We start from the raw sequence: 23,748 nt of genomic DNA, 5'->3' as shown, positions 1-23,748 counted from the left end.
TGGTCGAGACAGAGGGAACCGACTCGCTCCCGAGTGAACCGAATCCAGAAGATGGCTAGCTGAGGAAGAAAACTTATTCAGCTACAAGCACGCCCTAATCCTGCTTATGGATTAGGTTAATTACCCTAATGATGGCAGACTCGAATTGACGGCTGCGGCTAATCATTATCGAAGGGATAATCATCACATAACCTAAAGGTTATCTCAGGAGTCCTCTACTAGTCCAAATTAGTAGAAGTCTATTGCTCAATGGATCTAACTGTTAAGATCCAACGACTACCCGAAGAAGGCTCAAGTGCATCCAACGAAGGAGATTTGAAGGTACACTCTATATAAACCTCACTACCATACGAGGTGAGGGGATCGAAAACACACAATCTGAGACTTAGATTCAGATACATACTGATAGACGTAAACTATCAGCGGCTTACGATCTAGATCACATTTTCCAGTTCTTTATTCCTTAGCTCTGTGCTTCTAGCAGAGCCGTTTGTGATTAAGTTCATCAACTGACTTAGCCTTCGGAGGTGGACTCACGACCCCCGCGGTCGGGCCACATCTGACGCTTTCGTTTTGCAGGTCATCACGAGGAGATCTAAGGGCTGAGCAGATTTTGGACGCATCAGATTCAAATTGGTTTCACTTATTCAACTCAATATTATCGGTTCAAACTAGGTTTTGACACCTTGACATGCTCATATTTGATTATTACAAATACTTTAAGCTACGTTTGGAAGCCAAGAGAAGAAAAGTAAAAATTCAAAAAGCCTCTAAGAAGGCCCTGCTACAATGATTCATTTTAACCTCCAAGAAGGCCCTGCTATGCTTTAAAAAAAGACTATCTGAAAACAGGGGTAAAGATGCATGTGTAGAATTCTCCAGACCTTAATAAACACAGGAGACTTGTGCATTGATTACAACTTATTTCCTTTCCAAATCAAATCCACTGTATTCACATATTTCTGTTGGCAACTTATGGTGACAGTGTCATGCTCTTTCTGTTTACAAGAAAATTCAACATAGCTCACATTTAACATGCATTACATGACATACCAACCCCAACCTGTGTGCAAATATACAGCACCATTGAAACAGGATACATCGTATGTATGCTATATCGTAATTCATAGGCCTAGAATTCTCGGTCAGGAAATAGCAGAGGGGCAACAAGAGTCCATACATACAGTGCAGCGGTAACCCACTCAGTGCAAATCCGAATCCATACTGATGTCCAACCAACATCTATAAGTTCTGTGCTTTCTGTAGAACTGGTCCACCCTGTGAGAAGCATACCTGAATACATGCTTGCAAGAGCAAAAATCAGATGGAAGAATGCATATGAGTAACTAACTGGCCGGGATTCAGTGTGCTTTTCCTTCTCATCTTTCCCTTCCTCCAATTTATCTGACTCAAGAAGTGGTTGCTTTGCACCTATGGGCAGGAACAACTTTTAGATGCCACAAAAATTCAGAAATGGAGGAACTTCCTTGCCAAATTTTAAACCCCAATCAACAGAGCTTGGTCAATTTCATCATTTCAGAAAAGACACATAAAACGTTTACCAGTATGGTTGATGGAAGATCAAAGATTAACATTACAAGTTTACGACCACAAAAACTTCAAAAGTGCAACTCGCATCTACCAGGCCAGATAACTAAAAAGAACCCAAACCAATAACGGCCAACTGGATAGACCATAAACTCTTTGATTAATCTTTTTTTTTTTGGTGAACATTTGATTAATCAAAATATCAAGATGGCTAGTGCTAGAGCAAGGCAATTATATTTTATCCATTATGGTGAATCAAGTTCAGGTTAGTACTACCAAAAATGGTTCACCTAGGTAGTTGAGTCTCATGTCTATCAAATGGTATGGGTATTCCTTTTTTTGTGAGTGTTTAGGTTGTGCCCTCTTAGCTCAGACACAAAAATTTCAGATGATATTTTAACATGATCTGTGACTTTATTCTGGCTGATGACTTAGGTCACAAACTATTGTGACATGAAGTATGTCACAAAAACCCTAACATTGGAAACATGGGAAGGTTCAGAGACAGAACCCTACACCCATCTCATTGGTCAAATTTCAGCTCAATACAAGCAGAGGAAGTGTGTTAAAGTTAAGAATGACAATAAAATTAAAGAACTGACCTTAGAATCTTGTATAGTGAAATGACATTTTCACAGTATATGCAACATTTCAGTCACTTCCCATGCTTATTTAGGCTAAAGTTTCATGAATGAGATGGGCAACCTGTCACAAGGACTCTCACTCGTACGTGTTCAATTTATGCCACACGGTAAGAGTTCAGGAAATGTGACATTGGTATAAGGAGGTATATCACAAATCTTTGTTAGCTGAGATTTCCCCATTTACTTTCTAGTAACTCAAAAATACTGTTTGACAAGTAGAGTTCATATCAAAAGCTGAAAACTGGGTCTCCCTCAAGAAGCCCTCTTTTGAGACAGAAAATTATAAGAAGGATCAGATTCAGTTCACACACCTGATCTGGGTGAGGACGGTGGGGACAGAAAGGTTGTAGATGATCCAGCACGAACAGCAGAGTATACAACTGAGAGAACAGTTGTAAACATCCCAAGAATGAGTGTACCCATAGACACCGCTTTAGAATCCTTATGGAGGCCGTTGCATTCATAATCTCGAGGCTCACTTGAGAGGCCAGTGTAGCAAACATATGCACAATACACAGAAATTACAGAAGCAGGCAAGAAGCTACCATTCACCTGGTTCGAGGCTTATAATCAGCTTTTAAGTTCTTAAGTCAATATCAAATAGAACATCATAATCACACGGAAAGTCCCATAATATATTTTCAAATTTCTATCAATTTTATTTTTTCACTGAAACACATTTTTGGGACAGATCTTCTTTACCTGTGGATGCAATGCAATAATTGCAAATGCAAATGCAAGGATGATGGTCATGACAATGAAGAAAACATTAAGACCACAGTCATAGCCAGAAGGATTGAACCAAATAAATAGAAGTCCTGAGAAGGTAAATGCTGCGAGGTAGCACCCAATTGATATTACAAGTAAAGCAATGTACCTGTAATAAGATTTATAGTATTAGCATGAGACATAACACCATGAGTCCATGAGAACAGATATGAAAACATACAGGGACTTTTATCTACCACTTCTGTTCATCTTTCTCCACCCATGCATCATTCCATCTGTGTGTAAAGTCTAGCAGCATAATCACTTGAGCCAGCAAAAATAGTCCTGAACCAAATTTTGACATCGTTTCTGGAAACAACGATTCAAATATTAGTTCATACGGTTGATAAAAAAAAATATGTACAGATGTTAGGAATTGCAAGTCAGGAATTATAAATGGCTACAAGGTCATCATACCAACTGTTGGATGAAGCTGTTGACCTGCAGTATTTGATAAGGTAAGCTATGCTAAAAAAACACAAACAATAAAAAACCTAAAGAAACCAGAATCACAGTAAACCTAAATCTGCTGAATATAAACCAAAAGCCTGATGAAGCTGAAACTGATATACCATAGGATTCCTATAGGGGTGATTAGATGATAATTAAAAAATGAACAGAGAATTAATATGGTTGGATATGCAGAAACTTCTACACCTAAAACTCAAAATAGCATGTCATGGAAACTGCTTTAGATCAAGACCTAGGAATCCCATGAATGGCATACTTAGGTCAAAGGAAGCAGATGGGGAGGGGAATAATAGTTAAATTTCATCCTAAAAGATGGTTAGATTGCCAGTACTCAGTGACTACAAATCAAAGCCAGTTGCTTTCAAAAGAACATACTGCAGACATGGAAAGAAAGCTAGGAATAACAGAACTTACTATGAACCTGAACAGCAATTGTAGTAAGTTAATCAATCACCAAAGGATGTGCTATCACCTGCTAAGAGCCTAAGACAGTGAAGAATAACCGCAGTATTCCTGCTGGACAGAGATGACTGAAAGACGAAAGGTAGGGGAGAAGAATGAAGAATGAAGAAAGAACAATAGGCTTCATCACCTATGGCATGTGGTTCGGCTTCACCGCCTTGGTTGTGACTGGTTCACTACAGGACACTCATTCTCACGGAGCAAAATCGTCAACAACCAAATCATGCACCATGTACCCCTTGTTCTTTATCTATACTCAGCACTAGAGTATTAAAAATAAAAGAAACTTCCTTATGCATGGCAGCCAAGAAATCTATAAGAAGATAATAATACATCAGAACTAGGAAGTGACCCAAAGGGGGTTTCTCAGTTAGGAAATACCAATACCTCTTAAAGAAGGGATCATGAGTTCAACTCTCCTGGGAAGCCAATTATCGGGGGAAAACCCACCCAAAAAAATAAAAAAAGAAGAAATACAGTAACTAGAATAGAAACTCCTACAAGCTTCGAATGAAAACAATTCTGTTTCTCTATTTCACTATTTATTTTGTTCTGGGGAACAGAAAAGAAAAATAGAAATCAGTTTATCAATTCCTGTTCAGTTTCTTATTCCCAGAAATGGAAATAGACAATATTGTAGCTGAGAAATAACAGAAGAATTGCACAAAACAAACATGTTTCAGTTTCTTTTGTGGCCAGGAAATAGAAATCACTAGATCATCAAACACATTTTCTCATCCAGAAATTTGGCCTCGAAACAGAAAAGGCTAAACTTAATTATGGAACAGAAACAGAGCCCAGATGCAGACCCCAAGTAGCTATTACATGAAAATAGAAACTAAAAGAAACTTAAAAAATATCTTTGCAGCTCCAAGTCTCTCCCACACAAGCTAGCTTCCTTTGGCCCAAACCATGTTCCATGCATGGTCTATAATATTGCATCATATCAGCCTATACATATTGGTACCACAATGTATCGATACAATTGCCATACAAATCCATTTTTTTAGTATTATTATGTATCTGTCAGTATCATATTGTATTGGCCTATACAGCGCAATATGGTAAGGTACTACAAACATGCAAGTAACAGACTGATACATCAATTTAAGGGTTTGAAAAGAAAAATATAAAGTATCAGTACATATCAACCAATACAGCTCAATACTATGCAATTTGGTCAACACAGTGCCTTTGGTTTCTTTGAGTCAATAAGACCCTCATGGTCACATTCCTGCACTAAAAACAGAATCTGAAATGGATTCTATAGGTAGAAATAACCACCTGGAACTCCAAGTCCTTGCTCTCAACCTATTTTTAAAAATTCTCAGCTCAAGGTCTACATTCAAGTATCAAAAATGAATGAAATCCAACTATTAAACCTCCTTTCAATGAGTCAAATGCCTGAAATCAGAGATTGAAGAAAAAGTACACAGAAAATGTAGTTTCCCAAAGAAATTGATTTTTCCGGTTCAAACCATTGTCCCTATAACTTTTTATTTGCTAACAAAATCCAGGGATATAGGTAAATATAAGTAAATCATATCATAGAAAATGATCGTGTAAGGATCTGTACTCATATTTCATGAAATTTCACCTAAAAACAAAAACTGTTCGTCGTGCTTTTTTTTCCCACTCTTTTTAATAACCAGGCATTTAGATGTGGGAAAAGTATAAAATCTAAATTAAATGTACTTGTATTGTCACATGTTATCTATCTTAGTGGTAATGCAAAATGCATACAAACTGCATATTATATGTTGTTAGTCCATATTTTTTTTGCTTTGAAAGTGTATCACCACGTGTATCTTCGATCTGATATGATACCAATCTTAAAATTATCCCACCAATACAATTTGCAATACTTATATTTAAGTCCTTGGTAACCATGAACAATCTTCTTCCTTAAAATTGCATCTTCCTTAAAATTGCATAAGTTGTACATATAAAACTACACAAGGGGTGCATCCCCTGGTGGAACTTTTCTTGATAAAGTTAGTCAATTTTCCACCAGAAACTCTTTGGTAGGACAATACCAAAACTGCAGATACTTAATCCAAAGAATATGACACATCTAAAGCAGATTCAGAATCTCCTAGATTGTGGTGGTCATCTAGTCAACTTTGGCTAGATTTTCCATCTGCCTACCAAACTCCTGCATGCATTTCTTCCCATCATCAAGAACTTTCCATGAGTGCTATGGATGGGCAATACTATGAAGTCAAACATCTAAAAAGGAAAACCAGCTGAAATTGTTTCGCGATAAAACCTGGGTTTGAAAAGAAATTAGGTATATAGAAACTAATATTGAAACCCAATTCAAATTGAGAGAGAGAGGAAACAGACCGTAGATTGTGATGATGACATTTGGAACGAAAAACATGAGGACTATGAGCAAAGCCCACACCACAATCTTAAGAATCCAACCACCGTGTTGCCATGAATCTCGTCTGTCATTCTGGTCCTTTACACCAATCATTATAAGAGCAAATGTCCCAAAAAATAAGAAATTTCCCAAACTGACACGAAGAACAGCACTTGTTTGAAACCATTCCTTTGAGGGAGTGTGAGCAAAAGTGTTTATCCCTGAAAATAAGAAAGGAACGAGTTGATGCATAACTGAAGTGTTGGTGTTTTCAAGGTTTGATTTCAAAGCTGTCTCAAAATGGGGGGGGGGGGGGGGATGTGATTCATAAAACAAAGAACTCAACCAAAAATGAAAAATGTTCAAGATTTCCTAATCAATAACTAAGTGAAAAGCATTTTGCAAACTGCAAACCCCAAAGCGAAGTGACCTATCACAGGATTCATGTAGCCAACCTAATTTGGTTGGGATGTATTAGAGTATGAGTTGTCCTCTCCTCATACTTCTCAAATTTAGAAAAGGGACAAAGAGGGATTCAATTGAAATGGAAAGGAATCTAAACATGGATACAGAGACCCAGACACATAACAAGGAACAAAAGAAGCATTGCCTTTGTACTGAAATGTTCTCTTTAAGCTTCTTTCTTATTTACATGTTTATTGATGATACTTCTCAACTAGAAACAAAAAACATCAAAACAACCCTTTAAACTTGTACCGTAGAAAGATCAGTAAATAAAGATCACTCTCAGCCACTTCTACTCTGAGCTTCAAAAAGGACACAACTGTGAGGCTTCATTTCATAAGTTACTAATCCTTTCATCTGTTCAAGAACAGGATCCCCGCCTTCAGAGAAAAACCCTGGATATGGAAGAGCCGTGTCGACCAAACGAAACCATGCAGTCCCCTCTTCAGTAGAAGGTAAAACAACAATCTCTAGATCATCACGAGAATTGAAGGCAATAAACAAGTCACCCGCTATGTAAGAAGATATTGAGTTGAACTGACTGTTATCTCTGTCAACCTTCAATGTCATGGCTAGAAATTTGCATGATGGGTCTTCCCATCTTGGTTGAGATTGGTCATTTCCGTGCCAGTCAATATTTTCTTCTTTCATGAAGTTTCTCTTATGAAGAAGATCACATCTTCTCATCCTAAGTGAATTCAGGAATCTAATAAACTGTGTTGTTTGAACGCCAAAGCCTGTTTTAAGAGCACCCCAATCAAAAGACTTCCTGTCACTGTATGATGGGGATCCACCAGTTGACTGGCCACATTCATCTCCCATATTAAGGACGGGAACACCAAGTGATATATACAAAATAAAAAGAAAATTCCGAAACTGTTTAAGCCTCTTTTCAAGGACAAAAGTTTTATTTGTTGGACCTTCTTCCCCACAGTTCCAACTTAATTCTGATGAGAATTCACTGCTACTAAAACTGACCGAGTCCACAAGAGAAAGTCCAGAGTTCCTTGCAATAAAATTGAAAGAGAATGCAGGACCCCGCCCATCAGAGAAAATGTCCCCACTCCCACAAAGCCGTGTTGCTAGGTTACTAAGAACACCCTCACCCCTCAAAAATTGTCTTACATCACGACAAAATCTTGTATTCATTTCTGCCCATTTCATCCAATGTGGGAAACGAATTTCCTTTGACACCATGCTGCTTGGGTCAGAGCAGTCCGCTATAATTTTACAGTCTGAGAGTAGTGGATCAAAAGCAATGGCCTCAACCAAAGAGGGACGGGATAAGTATTCACCGTTTGACCCTCTCATGAGAGATGATGCATTCATGAAAACAAAACCATCAATATGAAATTCAGTAACCCAATGCTGAAGACTATCCAAAATCATTCGCTGGACAATAGGATTATTGCAGTTCAAGGCATTTCTAGTTCTTGAGTCAACATCTCCAGCAGCAACAAAATAGGATGAATTGTCAATCCCCCTAAGGGCTCCCATCTGGCAAGAGGAATCTCCAGTTTCTGCAACATGGGTGAAAACAACTTCCAATAAAACCTCTATGCCACTGGCATGCAGTCTTTTGACCATCTCCTTCAAAGCATTAACAGTGGATATTCCATCATGAGTGGGTCCATACAGATTCACAGGTGAAAAGAAATGGTAAGGGAAATAAGGCCCTCTTTGTTCATCAAAAGGAAATATAGGCTCCAATAAAATTGCATTAACACCCAGACCTTTAAAATGGTTTAACTTCTCAACCACGCCAGCAAAAGTCCCTGCAACATCATCAGGTAGCTGACTGGAGTGGTCCTCAGTAAAGCGCTTCACATTCAATCGGTAAACAACAAGTTTCTCCATTTCCACACGAGGGTGAACATCACCATCCCAATCAAAAGCTGGTGCAGTGCATAAGCAACCAAGGCCCTTCTGAATGAAAAAGGATCCAGGTTGCTTGGGAGAGAAGTATTTGAGAACTTTAGCATATGGATCCAAGAGAACAAAGGGTTGACGAAGCCCGTCTCCACCACTCCCAGTGGTAGTTCCCTGGCATCGGTAACTATAGCACAGATATGGCCCAACACTTTCCGTTGAGACATGCCAAATATCACCAGTTCGATTAACATATGGATCCAGATCAATCTCTAAAGAAGGTTGATCTGTCATATCTTTATGCAGACATAAGACAACACTTTTAGCATTCCTAGAGAAAAGGGCAAAATTTACTGATCCATCACCTGGAAAGGAAACTCCCAATGGTGCAGGATAACCTGAACTTATGCCAACAGGCACACAAAAATTTGTCTTCCTATGGTTTCTTATTCTTATGTTATTTGAACCATTACCAGAGCACAGTACAAAAGAGAGATAGAAGGGAGATTCATTCGATTCAAACTCCAGCTGTAGGACATACCTGGCCAATGTTATCTGTTCGAATGGGGTTTCAAAGGTGTTTGAACTGGTTTCTGGGGCCAAACTTTGGGATGAATAGGGCATAAAACATGCTGAATCAGACCTGAACAAGCCCCAACTTAGCACCAATTTATCCTCACTACCGCATAGCGGCAAAGATGAAACATCAATACTAATTGCATATTTCATATTCCTTTTTCCAACAAATACCTGTACCACACCACCAATTTCTGTTCTGAATGAATAAGTTGACCCCTTCTCCACGTCATTTTTGCTTGTATCCAAACTTGTTCCAATTTCATCAACAGAAAAACTTGCTGTAGCAAAGACTTTGAAATCATGAGCCCATTGAAAATTTCCAGATAAATCTCTCAAACCTTTTCCATTGAAATGACTTTTTCCCATTTCAGTTTTCATTATATTATGAACCCTTTTCCTTAGATCAAAATAACAGGAGACAGTTGTTAACCCTGCCAATTTGATGGCTCCATGATCTGGATGGTGTAACTGTACTGGAATTGAAGGTTGAAAAGCTGCCATCTTTCTTTCAAAAGTATAGCAAACCAAAGTTGGAAGACAGTAGAAAAAACCCTTGCAAGCTAGGAGGAAATTTTCCTATAGAATTTCCAGGGTTCTCTGTAGGAGGGAAGAAGCATTAGATACTGATTGGGTATAAACTACAAATAGGATTTGATATTGCAATACAAATTTCATTACTGCATTGTTGGTAGGTAAAGAAACTAACTTACATTAAATTGGAGTTCTGCAAGCAAATGAGGTCAAATCATTGGGATTATAAATGTGGCTGTAACAGTTCCTGTTCTACAAATTGAAATACTGCTGAGATGGTGAATCACAGCAGATCTTCATGGAAACTTCAATTGTCTCAAAAATAACCAAAAAGATAAGACCGGAGAAGGAAAGTCAATCAAATTGTCCAAGTGACTCTAACGGATAATACTAAATCCTCGTATAAAACAGAAACTACCAAAGATCCACAAGACCTGGAAGAAAAAGACTAATCCAAAGACCCGTTAAGAGCTGAATTCGGAAGAAAACCGAACCAATTTCCAGAACCCATGAACAACTAAGAAAGATACATATTTCAGGAACTCCCTCACCCCCTCCCGGGTTGTATAATTGTATGGTTAACCTAATATGTATAACAATACTGAAATATAATCAAAAATACGGAAAGCAACAAAAGGTAAAGACAAGTGAGTCCCTCTGGAACACTCAGTTCATCAGATTCTTGAGGCTAATGTGAAAAAACAATACCTAACACCCAAAATTTAATTTGGAAAAATTCCTAAGGAGAAAATGGTAAGACTACATTAATACAACTAAAGATGGAAACCAAAATAAAGAAAAAGTAAAACTTGGAAGGCAGGAAAGTTAAAGAGGCGGTCAACGAAATTAAAGGAAAGGGCCTCAATCATCTCTAACTGATAAAGTAAGTCAAGTCCGAAGATTAGGAGAGTCTCAGTTGGAAAAGATCTTAACAGATTGCAGAAGACCCGGATTAGCATTATGAAATCTTACATCACAGAAACAAATTACAATTTACAACTAAAGATATTCGATTAAAGATGTCAGAAACAGTACAGGGAAAACATCAGATGATATTCTTAACTGAGAAACACAAGGAAGAAGAAAGCTAACTGGAACAAGTAAAGAATTAATGACTCACATGGGATCTTCTCCAAGAGAGGAGCTGCAACTTCCCTGAAAATCAACGAAACAATGAGAGAAGCACCAAAAAGACCACAATAAGCGAGCCTGGCTGATCGTCTTGTGATTCCAGATGCAACGGAAGTACAAAAACCGCAAGTAGCAGCTGCGCAGCAAGACGCCAAGCACGACATTTTCTTTCTCTCTCTTCAATGAGTAGATTTTAGAGATTTTGGACCGCACAAGTGTGGATTTTGGATTATAGAATGGAGATTGCTTCAATAGTTAATGATGGGTAGCTCCATACGTTACTCCATCTGACTGTCCGATCCGTTAATGGCGTCTTAATCATTAAATTTAATTTCTTATTATCAGTGATTGAATGCGTCGTTTATCTCTGATCTTAATTTGAGATTAACGGTTCATAAATTCGACGGCCTATATTTATTTTTAGTGCGTTAGACACAGACAAAGATGACGAAAGAAAGGTTAGAGTTCGAATCCCCGATGTAATCGTGGTGCGAATTGTCCAGAGAATAACGTTTCTCCACCATACACTAAAATGCTCTAAATGCTAAAAAAATGAAAAACAGGAAATACTTGATTTTAGTTGGGTTTACCACCAGTAATGCATTGAACGGTTAAGCCAGATATCATAGGCCATTCGATTTAGATCTCGGTCGATATTCCCATCTCCACCAAAACGTGCAATCCAACGACCTAAAATCACTTTTAATGGTTCCGCACATTAATGGCACTGAACCAAAGCAAAATCTTGAAATACAAGTGGGTCCCACGTAGATCCCACCATTATCGGGCAGAACATACATCTTCCATGAAGGTTGAATATTAATGGTTTGACTAAAAGCCAAAGGTGTGAAATGCACCTCATACTCCCATACTCACAATGGGTCTTACATGAGCAAGTCTTGTGTCAGACCTTATTTGAGTGTGGAGAGATGAAGGCACAAGCAAGTTGGGTGTAGATGATATGAATTTATATGTAATCTAGACAACATCAAGTTACTTTTTGGAGGGGGGAAAAATCTAGACAACATCAAAAAATCGTTGACTTATTCCTGGTGAGTGCTAGATCATTCTCACGGATGCTGTAACAGTTCGGATTCAGCAGTCTCTGGGAAGCCACACCAAGAAAGTGCCAAGAAGACAGCACATGCTAGGTTGGGCCTAGAATCCTTTATCGTATGGGTGTCAATTTTCAATTCGAATCGTTAAAACTGGATCAAACTAACCTATTATGGCCCGAACCGAACCTTAATGGGCCATGTTTGGGCTGAGCCGAACCAACCCGTGTGCAACTTGCTAGCCCGAACCACAATCCGTTAAATTAAATTATTAAATGAACCACTGAATTTGAACAATAACCTTTATGGTTTAGTGTTTCACACGGTTTCAATTTTCAACTTTCAAATTTCATTTAATTTTAAGTTTTAACTTTTAAGGTTTTATTAACAAATGTATCTGATAAGTGATAAGTGTTAGGTTGGACTTGGAGATGAGATCAGTGATGTGGTTAGCAAGGTTTTGCTTCTAAAGATTTTCAAAACTCCATTGATGTTTTTCTCTATGGGTCTTATATCTTTTGGCCTTTCGATGCGTTATGTGTCCATATTCAAAAGCCCATCTTTGATATATACTTCTGTCTTCTCGTTGTTCCTTGTATGATCAAACACTTCCTACACCCTCTAATTCCTCTTCCACTCCTTCCATTTTCAAAAGATTCGTGAGGCTGTGTGCGATTCTCAAGAGATCTCCATAATGAAGTGGAGAAGATAATTAAAAAGAATTTCAAGAACTCAACTTAGAATCTTGGATGAGACATGAAATCGCATTATGTGGGTCCTAACCAAATCCAGCCCATTTGTACAACTAACGATTAATCTAATGATGCAAACATGGAAAACAGCTTTGAAGATTTCCTCTACAAGGTTGTCTATATCTTCTTTCATGTAAAAGGGTTATTTGGTTCTGTTAACGATTCTCATTGTATTTATTTAATGAAAGACTACAGGTGTTATATAGGAAATACAATGTAATCTCTAAGTATATGTAATACCAGAATTACCCTTTATAATAAGAGGTAATGACTAAGATACCCTAACACGCCCCCTCAAGCGTAACGGATCCTCAACCGAGCTTGTCCGGTGCGTGCTCGGAAAGACTCTTAGTAAGAATATCGGCTAGTTGATCTGTAGTGATAAGTATGCCTCAACGATGAGAGGCAACTGATCACGAACAATGAAAATCAATCTCCACATGTTTTGTCCGTGCATGGAAGATTGGATTGGCTGTGAGGTAGTTGCGATATTGTCACACCAATCGAGGCGCGAGGAAGAATCGCAATTCACCAAGCAAAGAGCGGCCAAACTAACTCGTGAACGGTGTGGTATTCCCTCCGTGATGGCGAGTCGTTGCTTTCGTGAACACCATGAGACTAAGTGAGTACAAGGAAGATACAATAGCCGTTGTAGACGCCTATCATCGGGACGCCTGCCATCCGCATCGAATAGCACTAATCATCATAGAAGATTTGCTAGAATAGAAAATCCCCATAGTAGAAGTTCCACGAAGATACGTATTCGCTTAACGCGCTCCAATGAACATCAGTTGGTGAATGCATGAATTGGGCAACACGATTAACGCAAATCCAATATCGGACGGGTATTAGAGATATTGTAAAGCACCAACAATCTTTCGATATTCGGTTCCATCATCAAAACAGTCCCATTTTCAAGAGATAAAGTACTCAAGCCATTGGAGTAAGCGGGCTTAGCCTCGGACATCTTTGTTTGAGATAACAAATCGGTGATATATTTGTGTTGAGTAAGAAATAGTCCATCGAAGTGCGCTTGGCTTCGATCCGAAAATAATTCAAATTTCCCAAATCTTTAATGGCAAACACGGTAGATAAGGCTTTAAGAGGGAACTAATAGCTTCAAAATTGTTCCCGGTAACAAGTATATCATCAACATATACAAGGAGTAGAGTGTAGCGGTGGATGAATGAAACATGAAGAGTGAACTATCCGTTTTGGAACCAACAAATCCTTGAGAGATCAAAAGACGAGAGCTTATGATACCAGCGCGAGGAGCTTGTTTCAACCCATAAAGAGATTTCCGAAGATGACACACATGACTTGGTTTTGAAGAATCCACAAACCCCGGCGGTTGTTCCATATAAACATCTTCAACGAGATCCCCATGAAGAAGCATTAGAGACATCCAATTGTCGAATAGGCCAATTGTTAGTAAGGGCAATTGACAAGACTACTCTTATAGTAGTATTTTTGACAACGGGACTAAAGTGTCTCCAAAATCAAAACCCGGACGTTGGTGAAACCCCTTTGCAACAAGTCTAGCTTTGTGCGCTCTATTGTTCCATCGGATTTGTTTGACCCGAAATACCCATTTACACCCGATAATATTATAATCCGGTTTTGTAGGAACAAGTTTCCCATGTGCCATTAGAAAGCAAGGCGTTAAACTCATCATGCATCGCCGTGCGCCAATGAGGAGAAAGGCAGCCTTTGTAAAACAAGTGGGAGAAGAGTCATCCTCAACCGAAGCAACAAGATTCATTCGAACAGTAGGCTTTAAAGAACCGTTTAGAGCGGGTAACCATTGTATGAGGCTGAACTTGATCAATTGAAGAACCCGGTTGTATATCGAAGAAGACAAATTAGGAACAGCAGTGAGTCGTAATGTCACCCGCTGAGGCGAATGAGAGGCGATTTATTTGAGGCATTATGGGCCAGTAGAGGTTCCAGCTATGGGCGCATGCAATTAGTCTGATTGTGCCCATCTAACGTTGATAAGTCGGTAGCTAAATGACCAGGCCCATGTAAAATTTGGGTTGGCCTATTAGAAGGAGTGTGGAAGAAGCAAGTCTTACACCGTACCCATGGACCCACTATTCAAATTTGGCCCGGTCAGCGGGGGTAGGGAGCTTTCATTAATATTTGAAGAGTTACAATTTACAATAGAAGCACTGGAAAATGCTTGTATACGGATCTATCAAACCAGAGAGGAAGCAAGTGTTCTAGGTGCATCATCCTTATATGGAAACCGTACTTCATTAAAACGAACATGTCTAGAAACAAATGTCTTTCCGGAAATAATATCATAACAAGCATAACCCTTATATCCATCAAGATACCCAATAAAGACACAAGACCGAGACCTTTTGTCAAGTTTGTTTGCAGAATATGGCCTAAGCCAAGGAAAGCACTGACAACCAAAAATCCTTAAAGTCTTATAATTGGGTTTAACCAAGAAGAGGGCTTCAAGTGGTGACCGAAATTCCAAGATAGGAAGAGGAATCCTATTAAGCAAATAAACTGAAGTTCGAACAGCAGCAGACCAAAAGTTGGATGGCATTCCAGCCTGAAAAAGTAATGCCAAACCTGACTCCAAAATGTGACGATGCTTTCTTTCTGCAGTCCCATTTTGTGATGGAGTATAGGGACATGAAACACGATGAGAGACACCATGCATTTCCAGATTTTTGAACAAATACTTATACTCAGAGCCACCATCAGTTTGCAAAGTACAAATAGAAGTAGCAAAATGATTTTCAACTAATTTCTTAAATCTGAGAAAAACAGACTGAAGATCAGACTTGTGTTTCATCACATACAACCAAGTATATTTTGTATGTTGATCAACAAAAACAACATAGTAGCTAAAACCATCAAAAGAAAGCACAGGAGCAAGCCCCCAAATATCTGAATGAACAACATCAAGAGGTCCACGACTAAGTGTTGTGGAAGAAGCAGATGGCAACCGGTGACTGTGAGAACACTGGCAAGCTTCACACATAGGTAATGACGAAGATGGTAACCCTAAATGACGAAGAATTGACCTTGTTCTTTGAGGAGCTGGATGACCAAGGCGACGATGCCGGTCCTCGCTTGTAGCAACATGACAAGTCAAAAAAGAATTACTACCCGAATTACTAGTAGTTGATTCCTTGCAAACATCGAAGACAAATCAAGAACAACAACATACAAACCATTATTGCTCTTCCCCTCCAGCAAAGCGTGTGTGTCGACGATCCTTAACCAAAAATTTCCCGGAGAAAAAATTCAAAATAAGCATTGTTGTCAAGAGAAAACCGAGAAGCGGACAACGTTGCACGAAACAGAGGGCACACACAAAAGATTTGACATCACAAAATTTCTACCGGATGCGATGAGAAGAAACACCCGATGAGAAATGAACGAGCTTGGCCGTTACCTAAGAAGACATTCTCGGTGCTCGTATATGGTTCTTGAATAGTCGATTGGCTAGGTCAGATCGATGGGAATTAGACCCGGTGTCCAAGATCCATACCAATTTATCGAATATTTTGTAGAAGCATGAACAGCAGACGAGCATAAGAACTTACCAACAACGCATGATTGAGCGTTGTGGACACTTGCTTAGATTTATGTCCTGGAGCATCACACAATTGACAAATTATCGTGATTCATTCAAGAAAGAGGGAGCGTTCAGTATGTCCGGAATCAAAGTACGAGCCGAAGTCATTTCCACGACTACCGGAACCACGAGATCTATTTGCAAAGCGCGCCACCCGCGTCTATTCCAAGGCCGCGAGTCCATTAGAAGACTCTCCACCGATCGTATCACGGGCGAAGAATTCGAAACAAACCGAGAGTTATCCGAATTATTTCTCCGATTTGAAGAGCCTTGATTGCAAAATTGGCTGTCAAAATAGATGAAGCGAGGAGGAAGCCGAGTGCCGCATATGAATTTCATGAGAGAAGAGCAAACCGAAAGCTCATCAAACGATACTAAATCAGCACGTAATCTCACGAGTAGAAAAATCATTAAAAGCCTCCCCAAGACCACGCAACGTTGCTAACACCGGATCGCGATCAAACAGGATGATTAACGTGCCAAAGCATCCGAGAAAGATCGAATCTCAAGAAGATAATCAGCAATAGTTGAAGAACCTCTTTGAACATGAAACAAACGATCTCGCAAATCAAGAACTCGTGGCTGAAGTAGATGCAAAGATCCGATTCAAAACATTCCAAGCTTCAGCCGAAGTAGTTGCGAAATAACATGCGGCAGCACCCGGAGGAAAGAGATGAAACCAAGAAACCAAGAATTAATTGATCTTGACGATCCCATAATCTCGTGACTCCAAAACCGAACCAGAATCACCATCGCGAAGAATCGCGCATGGCGAGGATTTGAACCATCAATAAACCCAAGCAACTCATATCCACGAAGAAAAGGAAGAAATTGAGTGCGCCATGCGAAAATTTGTAGAGTCAAGCTTAATGGGAAGACTAGATCCAAAGTTGAGCGAAATTACAGCGGAAGAAGAAGAAGAAGAAGAAGCCATGACCAGAATCGAATCGCTCAAGAACAAAAACCTAAAGAGCGAAATGAGGGCAAATGCCCGTGTGAGAAACCTGATACCATGTTAACGATTCTCATTGTATTTATTTAATGAAAGACTACAGGTGTTATATAGGAAATACAATGTAATCTCTAAGTATATGTAATACCGGAATTACCCTTTATAATAAGAGGTAATGACTAAGATACCCTAACGGGAGGAATAATATTTTTATTTTTTTTTTTCTTTTCCCCACACCAGGGGGGGGGGGGGGGGGTGGGGGGGGGTTGGTCGTTTTTTTGTAAAAGAAAACTAAATTTGAATGTCTACTTTTAATTTAGTCCAAACCATTAGTAAACCCGATTTTAAACCGTTAGCCTAAACTGTTAGTCAGCCCAAACCCAAACCGCACCAAATCGAAACATGTTTGAAACCGTTATTTTGCTAGCGGACCGTGGTTGGGCTGGGTGTTTTTCAGCTCCAAACCGCACCGTTGACACCTCTACCTTATCCATTTAACTTTTGAAATGTGTGTAATACAACTTAGTAATGAATGCACACTATGGAGGCTTAACACCTTGAAGACGAGATCAATCCTTGATACCACACATGGTAAGATACAGTAACGAATGATATCTGTGAAGGCGTACCACATGCACTTCATAACGTAACAATAATTACCATCTATGATCAATTGAGTCTTATCTCAGTTTTGTTTTGATCACAAAAACAAAAAAGGTCAATAGGACCTTAGCTCAGCGTGCCCATTCAAGGTTAATTAAGGCAAGGTAGGGCTAAGCTAGGGAAGGGTATACCCTAGTAGGGTTGGGTTTCGGTAAAGAATTTTTGAATAAGATGAAATTAGGCTCAACTAGAATTTATAATTCATAGGGTTGGGGAAACTTCTATGTGAGCCTTTCCATTGGCTCGTGTGTTGGCTCGTGTATCCTTTTTTCTTAACGTGCAAGCAAAATTTTGCATTAAGGATTATCAACATTAATGACTCCTTCATCTTCCTTGCACTGCCATGGCCTCAAAATCAAGTCCAAAATGGTAGGTTTATGCAAATCCATCAATAACCAATTATGTCTCTTAAAACTGTTAAAACCCATACCAGAATGGATCTCTATGCATGAATACAAACATAAAATTAAATTAAAGGAACTCACAATTTTAACAAATTTGAAATCTAACTGAGAGCATTCCTTCGAGCAAATATAGAATATACAGACTACTGGTGTTGGACTGATCTGTCGAATAATTGGCACAAAAATGGAGAAATTTACTTTGGGGCTTAGCCCTGTTTGATTGTTCATCATCAAATACTGATCTTCACCCACTCAATATCTTACACAAAATCAGCAACAAACCTGACCATTTACAAAGTTCACAACATCATAAATAAGAACATCAATGCCTTGACTACACATGCATTTGAGGTTTAACAATCTCTTTCATAGATATTACATAAGCTATAATCGGGTCTTCTATCAACCCTCCAATGTTCTTGGATCCATCATCATCCCATAACTACAATTTCTAATTTCGATTTATATGATAATAACACCTAACATTCTTCTTTAACTCATCATATAAAAGCTAATGAGGTGCTTGGACAATATCTTTTGTACATTAATAGAGCAGTGTACACAGACAATTTCCTCAAAATTTACAGTCTGGCACACCAACTTGGATCTTAGTACCTACCTGTGAACAGAAGACAACTCAAAGAAACTTTTCACCAACCACAACATCCCAGTTTGAGAGGGGATGCAAGTAATGCTTTCCTGTGCAGGAGCAGCTCTGTTCTGCCAAGGTTTCCCATACCTGGGCAATGGTTCAATCATGGGGGCCAGAAGTTCAAGCTTTAACATGATTAAGCAGAAAGAAAAATTGTCCATCCTCATCGTTTAAGCAGACAAACTTTGACCCTTAGTAGGGAAGAACAGTTAATATTCTCAGAATTACCTGCAGGGCGCAGCACGGTAAACACACTTGTTCATATGGCGTCTAGTACTAAATCAGAAATGGATGATGCCAAAACATCAAAAGCAACTTCAGTGTCTCCGGTTACTCATAATATGACAGCCAGGGCATAGCTTGTTCAAACGAACACCCTTTCAGCATCATTGGCTCAGATATTTGGAAGTGAGCAGCTTCCACAATTATATGCTGCTTTAAACCTCCCTAATTCTATTGGCTTTGTTTCTTCCCAGCCAAACCCTGCAGCAGTGGGCATCACAGTTACTTTACTATCCAATAATCCTAACCAAACCACCCAGTCTAAGAAGCCATGTGATCTCAGGGTTAACTTTCAACGATCAAGCAGGCCTGTTGTCACCACCAGCAAACCTCCAGGGTGTTCATCGAGGACTGTTGAACAGAATAAACTAGCTGAACAAATGCCTCTAAAAGGTTCTGATCCATCAACTCACAAGGATAATGCTTCAGATAACATAAGTCTCATGAGTTGGAGAAGCTGGAGTCAGTAGCAGCATATGAGCCTGCAGTAAAGAATAATAAAGTTGACATTAGAAAGCAGTTAAGAATGATAAAGTTGACAATAGAAAGGATGGAAATAATCATTTTATATCATAATTCTGGTGAAAATCTTATTGATCCTAATGCATAATTTTTGTCTTAAATCTAAGTTCTTTTATTTTTTTCCCTCTCCCCCATCTGGAGGCATGTGGAAAGGTACTTGAAGAGCTCAACCATTGCTGAAAAACCTTAGTTTTTAATCTGTTCTTTATATCAAAATGGCAATAAGTCAAATCATGGTGTTTTATGTTTTTGTGTGTTTGTGAATTTTGTTGTTCAACACAGAAGTATGGTTATGTACTTTTCCATTTTATATATGTGCTCTCTGTGGTCCCTGATATTTGCATCTAGATACTATGTGATCTTTACTGACAGATTGGTACGGGCACATCTTTTCTTTTGGAAGATACTTACGGAATAATTAAAACTAGTATCTTTAACTGACAGTATGACTTGACTTCATTCTGTAACGTTTTGAGACCTTAGGTTAGCTGATCTATCCTGCTTAATTCATTATTTCAAATGAAACCTTTCTTTTTGTAATGCAGCTCTTTCTATTTCTGTTATATGTGCCTGGCTGTTTTTGACAACAATACTTTTACCGAATGATTGAAACTAGGATTGAGATACCATATGGCGGCATAAAGAGGGTTCCACTTACCCAGCCACTTCAATCTCCATCCATTCATGCCATGTCTTGGAGCTTCAATTGGTTTTCTCACAGTCAAATGCCTAAGTTTCCTCATTTTCCTCCTGAAATTTCCCCAACACTTGCTGGTAGGCTAGTTAACTAGCAATAAGGTGTGTGTGATATAGATTGTAATACGTAGGTGTCATTTTCATATCAGACCTACTTCTGCTTCTTGTCTGACTGAAACTAAAAAATGATCTGCAAAGGCTTGAACGTGTTCACTTTGTTCTTTAAGCTCATTAGTCTCATCTGCTTCTTTTGTAACCTGTGCTTGTATCATGCAACCAATACAATATCAGTTTGGGTATGTTCAGAAAGGTTTAAAACCACATCCATCGTTCAATATGAGTTTGTTTATGGGTAAAGGTTGCTTCCCCTAGTGACCCCCCAATTTCAGCCCGATCAGACCATTCAAACCCTATCTCCCTAAGGTCTGAAAATTCTTCCTTGAGAAGAATTTCTGCAGATTTCTTAGAACTTCCAAAACCATAAGTTAGAACATTCATACCTTCTTAAACCCTCTCTTTGAATTACTAACCAGCAAAGACAGACCCAAACCCCCAGCCTAGCGAAACCTATCCTACCCTAAATTAGTGCGGATTCTTATTCAAGAAGAACCTGAAAGATCTAACCAACACCCTGGGTTATATCATATACATTATCACTGACAATATATAGTATTACATTCAACTTAATTACAATATTTAAAAATAAAAAAATAAATAAATAAATAAAATAAAATATCAAATATCAAATATGCCCTATAATAACTGCTGCCAAGTAGAGGTAGTTATTTATTAATGCTTCTGCATACTCACATTAAAAACTGTGGTATGTAATATCACCGTATACTACATAAATCGCTCACTCAAATGGCAATTATCACGATACCATATTAATTGGCACCAACCAAGATAGATCATTAATGGTGCTGATAGATCTGACAAATGGCAGCGGAAAAATATTACCGCAGTCAAATATACAATATCGCATTTACTTTTGTTGTGATTAATGTCATACCACTGTATAAGAAACAGTCATTGGCAGTCTACAGTAATTGTTAGCAAATGATAACAAACGGCTGACTATTTATGGCTCCTAAAATTTTATATATGTTCACGTTCCTTTTTAACTTTTAGCTAATTTGAGTACTGAGTATATTATTTACCTATAATTTATGAGATGTAAGAAATCTTGTTCTTGTATCTAACATTTGGCTAAATTCCTTTTGAGTTATAAATGAATCATACGTTTCTACATCTTCAGGAGCGGTAGAATGTCATCATGATGTTCTCACACACACGTACACAAGTGCACAAGCACGCGCACGCGCACACACATACAGAGACACGGCGCTAGAAAGAGACTAAATTCTAAGTGAAAAAAACATTGATCAGGCAAAGGATATAAACAAACCTATATCTTGGTAAATCATTGGTCCGATTTGCGTGCGCATCCTTGATTTTATTGATTAACTGAGATGGAAACATGCATGGCGAAGTTATTAAATACATTAAGCAAGGATTTAACATGGTTTATACAGAAACAGAAATTACCTTGTAATTATCATGCCAGAGTTGTGGTTGCTCTATGTCAAAATCCGTAGAACCGATTAGTACGACGAACAAACTAATGGAATGAGCAGGCCCCATGGCCTTTTTGGCTCTAAATTATCTGCAAGACAATGATTATAGGGTTACTCATTGTGTATGCTAATTTGCATTGTATGAAAAAGGCCAAGATGTCCTGTCTTCATATTTTCAAATAGAGGATAAAGGCAGAAATAAATCCAAAAGAATTGATAAACACATGCCAATATAATTTACTCAAACCAGTATCTGAGGATAAGCCGTGGAGCTTAAGTTCGCATTTCACTTTATAATAAACTCCATCCCTTATTAAGGGATTTCTTCCTTAAATAACAGGCAGGAGCAAGAACTTAGCTTTCAGAACACCGAGGAGGGAATTTTTCCTTGTATCCAACTTGCTTTGGGTCCTATGGAAAAGTTATAAATGATAGAGCTCATGGAGATTCACTAAAAACTCCTCAACAATTGTTGTTCAATATTATGCAGAACACCGAGGAGTAGTTCAGTTACAATGGTAATACGAAAACGACGTGTAGGTTAAACAAACCTTGATTTGAGATTAGATGGAAAGCTCCAACTTATAGATGGATTAAAATTAATGTAGATGGATCCTCTTTAAAAATAAATAACTCATATCAATCACGATTCAATGAAGTAGGTCAAGATTAATTTTGCAAGGAAGAATGCATTTATGCTTTTCAGAATGATTAATTATAGGCTATGCAATTGGGCCTTTTGAAAGCCATCATAGAAAGGGACAACATTTGCATCATCGAGCCGGTAAATTCTGCTTTTAAAGTTCCACCATGGAAAATAAAAACCTTCATTCAAATTGAAAGAGACTGCATGAAATCCTGTAACTACTCCGGTCATGAGGTAATCTTAGATCAGATCAAGCCAAAGGAGGAACCGATAAAAAAAAAAAAAAAAACCACAGAATCGAGATAACTTGGAGCCCAAAAACGAGGACACAGATCAATATCCAGCGCAATACCGCAAGAACAAAAGAAGAAGGAGAAGAAGCAATGATTCAAGAATATAATGAGGAGAATACTGTGGTAAATCACAACATCTGAGCATAAATACCACATTTTTCCTACATTGACGAAACGGATCTGAAGTCAGATAAAAACAAAAATTATAGATCTGCGAACTTACCACCTCGATGCGCTCGAGGAGAAATCCCAAGCCTCTTTCGGATCGAACAGAGGAAAATCCTGAAGATCCACAAGCTCGATCGGTTACAGGATTTTATGAAGATCGCATGCAGTCTCGCTCTTTCAGTTTTCACTACATACCCCCTCTCCCACAACGTATTTCCTGGCAGTAGAAAATTTTGGATATTATTTCATAAGGTTTTGGTTCACACCCACTCGGCGCATTAATATAAAAAGCCCCCCATGAAGTAAATCGTAGTGCGGGCAAGCTAGTCGGATGAACATCAGTTTAAAAAAAAAATAATAATAATAATAATAAATAAATAAAATGTGAATCACAAAATGAAACCTGCATAAACAGAGATTTTATCGTGTACTCATTTAACCAATTACAGGGTAATCGAAAACCTTATGTTTTCTATTTTAACCCTCAATTTCTTATACATACATAGATTTATTTATTTTTTTATGATAAAGAGAAATTTAGATTTAAATTATAAGTAGTAGTTACATCTAAGATGAGAGATAATGTCTTTATAATTAGACCCTATGTTTATTACAGTCAAATTGAGTAACTAGTCTCTTGTAGTGTCATGTT

At 38.4% G+C, this 23,748-nt stretch overlaps 2 protein-coding genes and 1 long non-coding RNA gene across 4 annotated transcripts; all 3 read right to left on the bottom strand.

The window, feature by feature from the left end:
* Positions 1-320: 320 nt before the first annotated feature.
* On the bottom strand, positions 321-11,112 carry LOC149028813 (uncharacterized). Its single transcript, XM_089139072.1, has 6 exons — positions 10,823-11,112; positions 6,240-6,479; positions 3,158-3,269; positions 2,895-3,069; positions 2,504-2,744; positions 321-1,431 (listed from the first exon to the last, which is right to left on the bottom strand). Exons 1-6 carry the CDS (start codon positions 10,995-10,997, stop codon positions 1,133-1,135), a joined length of 1,242 nt encoding a protein of 413 aa, XP_088995198.1. The 5' UTR covers positions 10,998-11,112; the 3' UTR covers positions 321-1,132.
* Positions 6,582-10,913, bottom strand: DBE1 (debranching enzyme 1). Of its 2 annotated transcripts, none has more exons than XM_089139058.1 (2): positions 10,823-10,913; positions 6,582-9,768 (listed from the first exon to the last, which is right to left on the bottom strand). In XM_089139058.1, exon 2 carries the CDS (start codon positions 9,670-9,672, stop codon positions 7,006-7,008), a length of 2,667 nt encoding a protein of 888 aa, XP_088995184.1. In that variant the 5' UTR covers positions 9,673-9,768; positions 10,823-10,913; the 3' UTR covers positions 6,582-7,005. The 2 variants fall into 2 exon arrangements, with proteins under 2 accessions (XP_088995184.1, XP_088995175.1); XM_089139049.1 differs by having other exon boundaries at positions 6,688-9,768; positions 9,882-10,829.
* A 6,749-nt stretch (positions 11,113-17,861) lies between the features above and the next one.
* Positions 17,862-23,331, bottom strand: LOC149028812 (uncharacterized). Its single transcript, XR_016170627.1, has 4 exons — positions 23,152-23,331; positions 21,961-22,078; positions 21,821-21,879; positions 17,862-19,676 (listed from the first exon to the last, which is right to left on the bottom strand). It is a non-coding gene; the product is annotated as an uncharacterized LOC149028812 (long non-coding RNA).
* Positions 23,332-23,748: the final 417 nt, after the last annotated feature.

The sequence above is a fragment of the Hakea prostrata genome, chromosome 1 (genome assembly GCF_041222555.1).
Source record: "Hakea prostrata isolate BN-2017 chromosome 1, UWA_Hpros_2, whole genome shotgun sequence".
Classification (NCBI taxonomy): Eukaryota; Viridiplantae; Streptophyta; class Magnoliopsida; order Proteales; family Proteaceae; genus Hakea; species Hakea prostrata.
Note: the sequence above shows the minus strand (reverse complement) of the source record. Positions and strands in the feature narration are given on the sequence as shown.

Bases quoted from the DNA above. Each gene is read 5' to 3' on its own strand.
- LOC149028813 (XM_089139072.1), bottom strand. From the start codon at position 10,997: ATGTCGTGCTTGGCGTCTTGCTGCGCAGCTGCTACTTGCGGTTTTTGT. The intron at 6,480-10,822 runs GTGAGTCATTAA...TCTTATTTTCAG, and splicing joins TCTCTTGGAGAAGATCCCAT to GGATAAACACTTTTGCTCAC. The intron at 2,745-2,894 runs GTAAAGAAGATC...GCCTCGAACCAG, and splicing joins TTATTGCATTGCATCCACAG to GTGAATGGTAGCTTCTTGCC.
- DBE1 (XM_089139058.1), bottom strand. From the start codon at position 9,672: ATGGCAGCTTTTCAACCTTCAATTCCAGTACAGTTACACCATCCAGAT.